This window comes from Peromyscus californicus, unplaced genomic scaffold (assembly GCF_007827085.1).
Source record: "Peromyscus californicus insignis strain IS unplaced genomic scaffold, ASM782708v3 Scaffold_4__1_contigs__length_199733344, whole genome shotgun sequence".
Taxonomy (NCBI): Eukaryota; Metazoa; Chordata; class Mammalia; order Rodentia; family Cricetidae; genus Peromyscus; species Peromyscus californicus.
The window spans coordinates 65031902-65045527 of record NW_026294562.1 but is presented as its reverse complement, the minus strand read 5'-3'; the positions used below and the strand labels follow the sequence as shown (position 1 = coordinate 65045527).

At 46.0% G+C, this 13626-nt stretch overlaps 1 protein-coding gene across 1 annotated transcript in view; it reads right to left on the bottom strand.

Moving 5' to 3' along the window:
- Positions 1-2433: 2433 nt before the first annotated feature.
- Tcerg1l (transcription elongation regulator 1 like) overlaps positions 2434-13626 on the bottom strand; it is a 194565-nt gene continuing 183372 nt past the window's right edge. The window contains exons 10-12 of the mRNA XM_052762004.1: positions 10994-11083; positions 6543-6661; positions 2434-3308 (exon numbers count right to left, since the gene is read on the bottom strand). Coding sequence (XP_052617964.1) covers positions 3152-3308; positions 6543-6661; positions 10994-11083 — 366 coding nt within the window. The 3' untranslated portion in view covers positions 2434-3151. The remainder of the gene's footprint in view (positions 3309-6542; positions 6662-10993; positions 11084-13626) is intronic.

Genomic DNA, 13626 nt, shown 5'->3' with positions numbered 1-13626 from the left:
ACTTCCTAGTTCTTCCGTCTTTGCCATGACTGTGTTGCCAGAGTTAGTTGACTTCCTGCTAGCCAGTCAGTGCTCAACACCAAGAATGATGCCAATGACTCCTGGCAAATCCCACAGGCTTAGACATGTTTTGTCTTCAGTATGCACTGATTGGGATGTACATGTTCCAGTAATTATAATGGCTTATGCTGCCCACAGCCACCATCTTCTCTACATTGTGCCTCAGTGCCAGGAGATGTTGAGGGACCAGAAAACCCCAAGAACCATGGTGGCTTCTTCGACTCTGGCTCTTTAAACAGTAGGCTCTTTAAACCCTCCATATTCAGCAGTGACATTACAGTTCAATAGGCAGGTCAGGGGGTGGTGATGGATGAAGGGCACTTTCCTCCAGGCATGGAGGCTAGATCATGCATGGTGACACTATGGAAGGCAGCTCTGAGTGTGAGGAGCTAGTGTGAGGCATGCACCGTGTCCTGTGGGACAGCAATAGCCTCACTGTGACCAGGACTCCTGAAGTCCCTTCCAGGCACAGCAGAGCTGCACATCTGGTTGACCAGGCACACAGGGGTGTCAGTTAGTTGGGTGGCCAAGAGCCCATTGGGAGTACTACTTTGCTGTGCAATGAATTTTTCAAGAAAGAAGGCATTGAGCAGGATGGAGATGTTGTTCCTTCTCTATGGATGGAAGTATGCAGCTAAGGATAATGGTGATGGTGGAGGTACTCACGATGTGGAAAAAAAAGTCTGCATTTGGATAGAGCTGTGAGGAGAAACTGTCTTCTGTAAGAAATGGGAATCCCACTCACAGGCTTCTAAATGTGCCACCCAGTCGTAATGGACCATGTGGCTTACGCATGTGACTCCATGGTCAAAGTCTGACTGTCACTGACCCTTCACTGTGTGCACCTGGCATTTGGATCCCTCAAGTTCATAGACATAAGCACCTTCACATTGTGTCCCTTTGTCAATTGTGGTTTGGATGGGAGTGCAAGCATGTCTCCCAGGTTCATGTGTTGAAACTTTGTTCCTCCATGTGACAGTGTAGAGGTGTCATGGTTCCTATAAGGGGAGATGATGCCCAGTGGGAAGCCACTAGGTAGTTGGAGCCAGGCTTTCAGAGTTAATATAGTTAGTTCTTGCTGGAAGATGGCTGTTAAACAGTATGGTGGGCCTTGTTCCACTCTCTGATGTTTTTGTCTTTTAGTTTAATTCTCGCTTTCCCATACAACCCTGACATTGTAATGCTGTCTACATTGAAGCCTACAGAAAGAAGCCAGTGTCACTCAACCTTTAGAACTGTGAGCTAAGGAAACGTCTTTCCCTTACAAATTACTCAGCCTTGGGCATTTTGTGATAGCAATGGAACTTGGACTGATACACCAATTTTCCCTAGATCTCTTCATCAATGATCTTCAATCTCATGCTCCCCAAATACTTAGCCAGCCTCATTAACCATGGTCTATGTGCCAGAGTTTTCTTTCACAGAATAGATAGCACTGCTTGCAAAATTGCCAACTTCAGAAGCCTTAAGGTCCATCCACAATGAGCCTTTCCCATGGCCTCCAAGGCCTCCCCTGGAGAGCTATGACAGAGCCAGCACTATAAGAGGTTTCCCCATCAATCTCAGCTTGTGCTTTTCCTGCTGTCAGAAGATGACAAGGAGCTCCACTGAAGCAGAGGTGTGGGTGCAGAGAGAGTGATCCTCATAGGAAGGGCAAACCCAGAGGTGGGAGTGGGTGGATTGAAGGCTTCCAGAGGTGCTCAGACCCAGCCGCATCAACTGTTTCCATTTTACACATCTATTCACATATTAAGCAGTAGGCAGGTGTAGGGGTTAGGGTCTACTCAGGCAGGTGTAAGGAGTCAGGATCTGCCCCAGGCAGGTGACAGGGGTCAGAGTCTGCTCAGGCAGGTGTAGGGGGTCAGGGTCTGCTCAGCTAGGTGTAGGGGGTCAGGATCTGCTCAGGCAGGGGTCAGGGGTCAGAGTTTGCTCAGGCAGGTGTTGGGGGTCAGGGTCTGCTCAGGCAGGTGTAGAGGGTCAGGGTCTGCCCAGGCAGGTGTAGGGGGTCAGGGTCTGCCAAGGCAGGTGTAGGGGGTCAGGGTCTTCCCAGGCAGGTGTAGGGGGTCAGGGTCTGCCCAGGCAGGTGTAGGGGGTCAGAGTCTGCTCAGGCAGGTGTAGGGGGTCAGGGTCTGCTCAGGCAGGTGTAGGGGGTTAGGGTCTGCTCAGGCAGGTGCAGGGGATCAGGGTCTGCCCCAGACAAGTATAGGGAGTCAGTTTGTCCCAGGCAGGTATAGGGGGTCAGGGTCTGTTCCAGTATCCTGACACAGAACGACATGTACTTACCTTCCTCTGGAATCTTTTGAATTTGGAAGTCTGTAGTTGACACATTTTTGCTGTCTAAGATGGTGATGGGAGCCTCAGCCAGAAAACATGCTGGTTTAAAATATTTATTGATTAAAAAAAATTTAAAATTTTTATACAAAGATGATGAGAAAATTCTCATGCAAACTCTGGGCATACAATAAAAATAACTCAAATAGTAATATGATGATTTTGTACAAAATAATTCTTTTTAAGAAGGACCTCTGACAGCCGGCATGGCTCCCTTCTCCTGGCCTGAATACACTTTCAGAGAAGCCAGTCACATGTAGCCACCTGCAGGTGATCACGATCCACAAGGGTGTCAAATGTCTGGTTGTCACTGTGATGAATAATGGAACCCATTTCTACTACTCAGGAAACAAAGGGCCTTGATCTAGGAACACCACGGGAGGCCTGCACAAAGGGGGTAACTCACAAAAATCTCAGGGAAGTTCTAGACAGTCCTTCTGAGTGGAGGCAACACCTCGAGATGACTACGAACATTGCCTGCTCCTGCTTTGCCACAACCTGCAGTGGGTTTATAATTTGTGTATATTACAAGTAATTTGCATAATTAAAACACTTAAGGACTCGACATCTCATGGCAATTAGAAATGCATCAAACTGGGAACAATGTACAAAAGAGGGAGCTTCAATATGAAACAGTAATTCTCTGAGAACATCCAGCGCCCTGGCCGTCTGGGCTGTGCAGAGCAGCTGGCCACTGCCACCTCCTGTCCCCACATGCGCACACTCGGCTGCCCCTTGTCATATTGCGTTGTGCGCGGACTCATCTCATTTTCCGGAGCCTGAGTCTGTTTTCCTTGTCCCGTTTCTTTAGAATAAGTATGAACTGGTTGAAAAAGTGCTCCTGATCCTTTCGCTTCTGAACACGCCGAAACCTTTGATCCCGACCATGCTTATCGGCAAACTCTTTAAATGTGGTCCTGAAAGATAAAGACAGTTCTGAGACATCTTCCTCGAGAAAGAGTCCTGGTTTCTCTCAACAGGACAAATGATCTCCAAGGGACAAGACTCCCGAAGGTCAACAGGCTAAGAGGGGCTGGGTCCTGCAGGGCTGTGACTTGATTTCACTCACACGTCTCTGGCCTCGGGAGCCCTATTTCCAATGCTGCTGGAGCCATGCACCTCTCTGCTCTGTGTCTGCCCTTCCTGAGCTTCTTCCTGCTGTGGGACTTCTCACGTACTGGGACTGTGTAGCAAAGTCTCCCTCTTCTTCTCCTAGTTGGTACCCACTCTTCCTTGGGAGCCCTGGTTTTTTTTGGGGGGGAAGCTAGTGTCCACTAGAGACCCAGAGAGTGGTGAAACACTCTTTTGGGTCCCTTAACATGGAATTTAACTGGACTTTCTCACACTGGGGTAGAAACACCGCTGTCTGCTTGGCTCTCTTACTGTCTGCTGACACTGAGTGCCTGACTATGGCCAGCGGGTAGGGAGTTCTTGGTTTTCCGTGCAGCAGACATCCTCTTTCCAGACCAGGGATCCTCTGAGGAAAGCACCGAGGCCAGCACTACCTGACTGGTGAAGACAGACCTACCAACTGTGGAAACTTAAGGGGTGATGGTAGTGTCAGATCTTTGGAGCAACACCAGAACCTGGAGACGCTGTGGTCGCAACCTACCCATTCCAACATGCCCATTCCAGGAGTGGCCAAGAGCTCGGGATCTGACATTAGCCAACCAGCCCTCCTCCCAGTCCCAGTTCTGCTGTGTCTGCCGCCCAGAGTCCCCACCATGGAGGATGATTGGCTCCGAGCACGCAGTGCGCATAGGAAATCACTCTGTTTCTTGCTCAATTATCTTTCTAGAGAAGTTTAAATATTCCTCCGCACATGTAACTGTTGTGTTAAATGATTGCAGCTTTTAGCCCTTTTGCACACAAATCATGAGAGTGGATGGGCATGGACGTTAAAAGGATGGTCCTAGGACTTGGTTCCTCATGGTCCCCGATCCTTCCTCATCCAGCTGCCGGCTTCCTGCTCTGCCTACAAGGAGCACTTGCTTAACGGGTTCTCTGAAAGGAAAGTGTCTTTCTCTGGCTTTCCTCTTTTCACTTCCTTCTTTCCCTCTCCATTTCCTCCTCCCTGCTTCCTCCTCTAGTCATGTAACAGCTGTGGCTAGCACTGCACTTTTGTTAAGACTTCTTCAAGGTAGACAGCCCATGCTGCTCCCACCCAGACCACATTTGGGGCATCTCTTCAGAGAGGCATCATAGAAGAGGAGGGAGAATGACAGCCCAGTGTGCCTCAGCTATGTTGAGGAGTAGTTCTAGCTTTCTGCGGGCTCTGGGAAGCTCGGAAAGTCATCAGAGTGACTGCCATGTACCTGGGGCCATGCCAAGGTGGCACCAGCATTCACTGTCTATCCCTAGGTACACCTGAGTGGAGAGATGTGTGTGCTAGGCTGTTCAGGAGCATGAGATTGGTCCCCTGCTACTTTTATATTCCCATGGGTTCTCAGGAGGGACTTGAGATAGACCACCAGAGTCAGCTTGGACAGTAGCCAAGAGCACTAGAGGCTAGAGCAGCTATTGCTGAAAATAACCCCAAAGCCTGAGTAAGCCCACCCCAAGACTGAGCTGTCCACATCTTAGGAGGACAAGGTGACAGTGAAGGAAGAGAAAAGGAACATTCTAGAGGAGATTTGGCTACTTTAAAGATTATAAACAGCTTTCTAATTATGAAAGTAATAGATGCCAAGTGTGTGTTAAAATATTTTAACATGTTGCACTGTAGTAAGCCTTTTACTGTCTGCGTGTTTCCCACAAGTCATGCTGTATCCCTTAAACACACAGTAACATTTACCTACAGCACAGCTGAAGAGGAAATCTACTATTAAATAAGAGTTTAAGCCCATTCGATTTCTCTCACTCATGTTCTGTGTATGTGTCTGTATGATGTGTTGGGGATGTATGTGTGATGTGTGTGTAATAGGATGTATGGTATGTGTGTGTGTGTGTGTGTGTGTGTGTGTGTGTGTGTGTGTGTGTGTGTATGGTGTATATGACACGTGAGGTGTGTGTATAATGCAAAAAAGGCGTGCAATGGGTGTGTATGTATGAGTTGTGTGAGTTGTATGTGAGTTCCTTCTCCAATAAGTACATTCTATGCCCCCTCTATCTTCATGACACATTGTGAGACTTTAGCCTCGTCAGTAGCATCTTACTAATGAGGAGCAGAGATTATCAGCTAAAGCCTTCAACACAAAGCAAGGGTGACAAGTGTCACTGTTGAGTACCTTGCGCTGCTCAGCGAGTAAGGGCCACACAGCAAGACTTCATACTATCTCCTCTGTCACTTTTTGAGGTCAGTATAGTTACCTTCATTCAGCTGAGATTGTGAAAACATACGAATGTCCAGCACCTTATCTCTGGGCCAAGACAAAACTTAAACAAGGTTCCAGAATGAGCTTCTGAACCCCTCGCTCTGCGCCTGCCTCCCTCTCATGACCACTCCTGGGTAGACAGATCAGACCAGAGCCTGGACCAGTACTTGAGGCTCTTTGACTAGAAGCCACCCTTGCAGATGACCAGGCACACATTTGGTTTTTCCTTAGCATCTCCCAAGGTCCCAGCTGCCTCAGCTTTTTCTCATTCAGAAAGTCCTCTGGATCTGGGGAGCAATGTGCAGCCAGTATTAACTGTGCACTCAATTATGGACCAAACACATTACAGTCCATACTGTGGAAGCCTGAGTCTTCACAGAAAGGAACAAGTAATGTGCACTTCGAATAAAATGTTGCTAGTTACCATTTAAAATAAAACTATACAGGCTGGAGGGATGCCTGCACAGTTAAGATTGCTTACTGACCAAGTGTAAGGACTAGAGTTTGGATCCCCTGTTGTAAGTCAGGTGTGGCCCTGCTCACTCCTATAACCCTATCACTGAGAAGACAGAGACAGGAGGATCATTGGATCATGGAGTCAGGGTTGCTGACCTTCTGAAGTCTGTAGCAGAAATGCAATAACTATGGGGGATTTCCTTAGCAAATCACGCTGGCTGCCAGACTGGGAAGCACCAAGTTCACAAAGGCTCTGATGCCAACAGGTCTTTCCAGTCAATGCTTCAAAATCTTTGGAATGTTAGCTATAATGAAGTAAGTTCTGCAATAATGACACATTTCTGGCTCCAGAAAACACCTAGCTTATGTCTGTCTCCATACCTGGGTGATACTTTAGATTCTTCTAGAAGTTTCTTGAATTCTTCTTTGGCTAGCAGCAGTTTACTTTTCCTTTCCTTGTATTCTTCTTTTATTCTTGTCTTGACAAACTGTTCGAATATCTTAAAACACATGCGTGGAAGAAAATTATTATAAAATTGTGAGAAATTAAATCCTGTATCCACAAGCCAGCACAAAAGCCTGGCATCTGAGGAAAGCAGGTCTTTGTCCTAGCTACAGGGTCTGTAAGCACAGCTCCAGTATTTTGATACAGTCCACAAAACTGGGGCCTCTAAGTAGCAAAGCCCCAGTTCCCACAAGGTCCAGTGTGCTCCCTCCACACAGGCAGCACTTCTGGGCCAACTATTAATTAGCAGAACTCAGGAGTCCTGAGGCAGATCTAGAAAGCTCTGTTGTGCTCCAAAACCTAGGAGCCCCTCCATTTGCAACCCCTCCTCATTTTGTGCTCTGCATGGTGTTTGCAGGACACATAACCTACCAGCACTCCCATCACTGCCAAAGCATCCACAAGATGCTTAATCGACTCTTCCCACTTCCTATGGCTCTGTAGTTGGCCACAGACTCTTTGAAAATGACATGAAGTTGTAAACATGAAGAACTCTGGCACCTCTGAGTCCCATGTTTTAGTTTTCAGGAAGCCTCACTTCTACATGTGGGACTCTGGGGCATGAAGAAGGCTAAGGGTGTGCCTGGGTCCTCTCTCAAGGATGTCAAGGGATATCTAGACTGCACCAACCATCAGGGTAGAAATTACCGAGGAGGGAACTTGACCCAAAGTGTATTTTGAATAACCAAACAGCAAGCCCTGTTCCCAGTCTAGGGCATGAGAATAATGTCTGGTGTGCAAAATCCATTCAACACTCCAGACCAGTGCTGTAAAAACAGTGGTGTTGTTCTGTTTTCTCTTGGGAATCGGGTGCCACATAAGACTATGAAACTTCCCTTTTGTTGCTTCGCAGGGACTGTTCCTTCACAGTTGTTACTTGTGTGCTTGTTTCCCTTGTTTGAGATAGGGTCTCGTGGATTCTAGGCTGGCTCGAAACTTGCTATGAGCTTCTGATTCTGTTGCCTCCACCTCCTGAATGCTAGGATTGCAGGTGTATGCTACTGAGCCTGGCTTCTGCACTGCTGAGGATGGCATCCAGGACTTCATGCGTGGGGCAAGCATTCCATCAACGGAGTGACATAGCACAGCCTAAATGCTCCTTTTTGTCAGAGGTAGACTATGCATTGCTCTAACATTAGAAAAATTGTCACTTGCAGACCATAAAGTCAAGGAAAGGGAAGGACAGAGCTGTTCTAATCATAAGGCTACCCAAGCATCCAGAACACTCAAAAATAAACTGAAGATCATTTAAATATTTGTGTAAACACAAATAAAACTATCAATAAAAACCCATGTGCAATTTTACCAGTACAGTTCATATCAATCCATGCAAGTCTGAGGCATTGACTGGTCCCCAGCATCCCTGCCAGGTAACAGAGGGGGAAGGGAAATGATGGCACACCTAACCCCATTGCTGTCTCTATTCTGATGCTACCTTACTGCTTCATATCTTTCTGTTTTGTTTCTGATATTTAAGAGGGGGAAACAGGGTCTTACTATGTTACCCTGGGTGGCCTGGAACTCTTGATGCCCCTGCCTTAGCTTTCTGATGCCACAATCATGCCCCTGGCTCAGATCCCATCTTTACCAGTAAACCTTTACAGGACATCACGCAGGAAATACCACTTGCCTCGGGAGGACTCAGCAGCACTGAAGGGAAATATTCATGAGTGCAACTTAAATTTTGAACGTGTGCATACACATGTAAGTAAGACTACGATTGGCTCATTTTACCTTCAAGGCAAATAGTGAAGTGTGCTCTCCAGCAGTCCTCTAATTTAAACAGATAGAAGAAGCAAATGCAGGACCATTATCCAAATAAAAGCATGTGGCTCCATCATCAGCTAAGTTTTGCTCTATTCATTTTAAATGTGGGCAGAAAGGCTGGCTGACTGTGGGGTCAGAGCATATGAGAATGCCCACATACCTCCCTGCCTAGAACCGTTTATCCACCTAATCAAATTATTCCCCTTTCTCTCCCCTTTTCCTCTGTTGCTTTATTTAAGCTGCCATAACTCAAAATAGCAGGTATATTTCCCCTCTAACAAATTACACCAGTTTTACCCAAATTGGAGCACGACTTTTTAAAAGAGAGCACTGGCCATTATCTTGTTTTCTGTAGGCTCTGGTGTAATAAAATGAAACACTTCTCGTTACCATAGAAACCAGACTGATTAGTGCTCCTCTGGCCTGGTTCTCTGTTTAGGCTCACTCCATATCCTTTGCAGCCCTGGTAACTTCACACCATGAGCCTTAGCTTTCCCCTGTGAAAACACGGCCATGGGAGGGATGTGTGCATTCTGTTTGATTCTTGTTCCCCAATTCTTTTGTAATCTGGATTGTGCTTTCTGAGGGGCCCAGACACTGCTCCTTCTCTACATGCAGATCTGTGTCACTGATCGTAGGACTGCAGTAGGGACAAAAGCCTCATTGGATCAGGATGTTCTCTGGAGGGCCTGGGACATGAAGACCATGAGGCTGGCTTCCTTTCTACTGGAGCACATTAAGACAGTACTGATATCTCCCTTGGTGATTTCATGGGGACTTCTGAAATCTTTGGCTAAACAATGGACTCTTGGTGTAAGATGATTCAAGATGCAGAAGACATGCCTAGGCAAGTATTGACTCCCCGAGCAGGGACAAAGGCAACTGCCCTCTCAGGCTGACATCTGCCCTCTCTGACCAGGGTCTACGGAAGCCTGGTCTCTAGCTTCCTGGGCTGATCCGATATAGAAGGTTCTGCCCTTAGACACCAGAAGTGGATGATGGTTATTGATATCCTGTCCATGAACCAACTCCTTCCTACCTGGGCCCTTGTTCTCCAAGGGATGTTACTTAAGCATCAAACTGAAGTTATTGGAGGACTTCATACTAAACAGGGCTTTTCTTTTAGCTTCTTCTAAAATAATCCTAGCCTCTAAAAAGTACCAATGGCATGCAGAAGATGACTGGCCACACACCAAAAAGAAAGCAAAGCCATGCTCCCAAACAAAAATGACTATTTGTAAAAGCACAACCTATATATTTATAGGTTGGCTTGACACATTAGCTGTTTGAATGACTCTTCACACACAAGGCGAGCCTGCCTCGGGAGCTCACAGCATCTTACGGTGTAGATGAGCTTTCTTTCCTACAAAAAGCAATTGAACTTTTTGCTTTTTAATAATGCAACAAAATGGTGAAATAGTATCAATTATTAAAATCTACAGTTTTCTTTAGCTTTAGGAGAAAATACATGTAGCCAAAACTAAGCTCACTGGATTGTGGGCTTAGTGTCCTCACACACTTTAAAGTTTTTCTGGAAAAACAAAACTCTGAGAAAAGAATCCATCCTAAGTTTCTGAAAGTACAAAGGTGCAGATTCTAGCTGGCCAGTTCAGGACCCTCCTATGCTTCCCAGCACCCACTTAGCCTGTTAGAAGAAGAGATTTCAGTTGTGGGGCAGGAGAGACACGGGGTCCCAAGCTGTCTGAGACCACCTGGGGGCATCATTTGGGCCATCTCAGTGTCTGCTTAGAGCCAATGACAGACTTGATGTAAAGTTGCACCCTCTATGACTTGTCCTGGTCTTGATAAGAATCTGCCAGTTTACACATCAGTGGGTTCCTGGAGATCCTTGGCAGTGACTCCTCTTCTCTGCTAACTCCGAAGCTCCTTCTTTTTCTGTAGTTGCTTTGTGTCTGAACATACAGGGGGTGGGTTGCTCAAGAGGAGTCTGGCTAAGTCTGTGACTACAGGTATAGCACTCTGTCCTTAGAGTTTTGACCTCCATTCTGCCCCACAGCCCCAGCTAAGGTGTGGTGCCCCCAGCCCCTCCCTGGTTACAGCATCTTCTCCTGCCTCCCAGTCATCCCTTGGTCTACACAACCTGGAAAGGCAGAGTTAGCTGTGTGAAGTTCTTCCCAAATAAGCCTGAGCAGACCTCTGGCAAGTCATTCTTCTGAAGAGCCTGGTAGTGTCCACCCCAGACCAGCCCCAACCTTTTCTGAAACCTGTTTTCCAGAGCGATGTCTTTTACTTCCACTGACTGTGTTCCCTGGCCTCTCCTGGTTTCCCTATAACAATGTAACACCTTAGATACAGGGTGGTGTTGCCAACACACTGATTGCAGTCATTTGAAATGGGGTTGATGCTCCAAACTTTGCAGTTTTATCTTAGACTCTGAGTCATTCCCTGCAGGGGTCACGACCAGACCTAGGACAGAATGGTTCCAGGCATGAGCCTCCTCTGTACCTCCAGCGTAACTCCCAAGCTCCCAGACTGGTAGGGGACTTAGCAGCCTTTCAGCTCTATTTCTAGTGCTCATCTCGTCTTTCCCCAGCATTACCTGTTTTCGTTCCTCAGAGTTTAGCAGGAGATACCGTGGGTCAAAGACAATCTTGTGTAATTCTTTCTCCCAAGTAGAAAATGCTGACACCTGGAGAAAGATATTCAATAGAGCTGCTGTTAGCATCCAATGCTGAGCCTGGAGTGTGCTGAAATGATCAATGGCTAAAGAAGAAAAAAAAAAAGCAGCATTAAGGTACAATGGATTCAGAGAGGTGCGTTATGTAAGTGTGGGATACATGAAAATCAATATGAAAAACATTAGAAAATTTAATTTCCAGACATATGACACAACTACTTCTGGAGTCTTCCAGGACCCTGCCCTGATCTGCAAGCCTGGCTTTCTCCAGGATGGACAGGGGGCATTTCAATGTCTTATCTTGAATGGTGAGAGGAGGCTCCCAGAAGTTCTCAAAGCCCTGCAGGCCCTGGCAGTGTATGTAGGGAGGTCTGCAAACAGGCTGGTCTAGGTGGATGTTCATCTGATCTTTTAAAATGAACATTCAGCAGTTCTCTTTCTAGTCCTTAGATAGGCTACTTTTTTTCTTACAGTAGTTTTTAGATTTATAGAAAATGTGGAAGAATAGTATAGGCAGTTCCCATACCTCCCTCCAGGTGTCTTTTATCATTGAAATCTTTTATCAATGAGCTAGTTATGGTACCATTAAAAACTAGACCACCAATGTATACACAGCCAAGAATGGACAGCTGAATTAAAAAATCAACAACAATTTCCAGAATTTAAAATCCTGAGTCATGACATGACACTAGTGGAATTCAGGTGTTTCTGGTACATGGACTGCTCTCACCCAATGTGAGGTTGAACTGTCGACCTTGTGTACATCCTACCTCACAAATGAGTCTGTCAGATATGCTAAGCCTATAGGCTGAAGATGATGCCCCAACACTGTGGAGAAACCTCAGGTGACTGTCCAGGCAGCTGGCTGTTTCTGTCAACTCACAAATTTTTTGGAAGTTGCTTGCATGCACTTTCTGTTTTTATTTTTGTTAGCTAATATTATTTCCTTCTTGGGTCTCTGAGGGAGTTGAAGATTAGTTAGTTATAGTTGAAGGTTAGTTAGTTATAGTTGAAGATTAATTAGGATAGAAAGTGAATTAGATACATTTTGGACTTAACAAAATAGGATAGATAATGAAATTATTTTCTCTGAATTTGTCAAATACAAATGGACTAGACATTGTTTAGACATTTATTACTTGTATATATTGTATATAGTCATTGTACTTTTGTATATAATTTTTCTTTTGTTAGTTATAACCTTTTTCTTTTTTTTCCTTTTTATTAAAATAGAAAAGGGGAAAAAAAAATAAAAAAAAAAAAAAAAAAAACTAGACCACCATTTTGAACAAAAGCCCCCAGATCATTTGGATTTCTTTAGCTATCTCGATTTTTTTTCTGTCCTAGAATTTCATGGTATAAGGAGTCTCACGTCTGCTAAAGGTTCCCTACCCTGGGTCATTTTCCCAGACTCTCCTTGTTTCTGATGACCTTGGTCCTCGGCAGATGTACTGCTGCTCTGGCTTTGTCAAAACTCCTTCAGTCCAGAGGATGACCACAGAGCCAACGTGCTGTTTCAGTACATCACATCCAAAGTCTACCCCATCTCTGTGACTCACTAATGATAGGGAGCCAGGCCCCAGACTGGGGTGTGTGCTCAGTGTCCCCTGGCACTTTGCATACTACACTTTGGCAGGAGCAATATGCAGCTCCTATGTAGGAGGTCATACTCTGCCTCTATGGGTGATTTGGAATCCTTCTGGTAGGTTGTCACTCCATCTCTCTTTATTCAGCCTTTCTTTATACCTGTGAGGACACATGGATTTGTGGCTCAATCCCTCTGCCACTGTCCTGTGCTACCTTTTTGTTGTTGTCTAGAGCTCTGTGGTTGGGCCATAGACTCTAGTCTCTACTGTGCTCATATCCTGCCTTGAAGGCATGACTTGATTTGCTGGCTTTTCCCAGGGCTCCAGGCTCCTCTGTGCACTGTGTGTATTAGCGTTCCAATCAGCCAATTTCGCAAAAGCCCCGGTTTTCTTAATCAGAGAACAGAAATAGAAGCCAGCACCTGGGCATCGGTACTTTGCCACTGAGAGGCTCTTGCCTCCAAACTCTCAGCTGATAAACAAGGGAATGTTTAAGTCGTTTAAAAATAATTTGTTCATTTAAAAGCATCGACTTAATATTGACTCTGTTTTGACCCCATGCTGTGTACTGAGGACGTAGAGAAAATAAATCAAGACCCTGGTATCAGAAAGGCCCTGGTCTTGGGTAACACAGATGAGGGAACCAAGAGGCTCCTAAGGACCATTCTGAAACACAGATTCTCATCCAGGCTTGGGAAGGGACCTAAGAGGATGCTCTAGGATGGGCAAAAGGGCAGCACTCATGAGCTGTAGAGAAGGTGGGAATTCCAGGGGCTGGACAGGGTTGGGGTGAAAGATCATACGGGAGGCTGGGGACAAGTAGATGTACAGAGACTCATGCAGGAAACTCTGAGATGCTCACCACCTCAACGCTATCCTGAGGGCAATGGGATGAGAAAGATCAGGTCTGACTCACATTTGAAAAGCCATAGAGATCAGGTAGGGGATAGGATCCTGAACAGGAAAGGG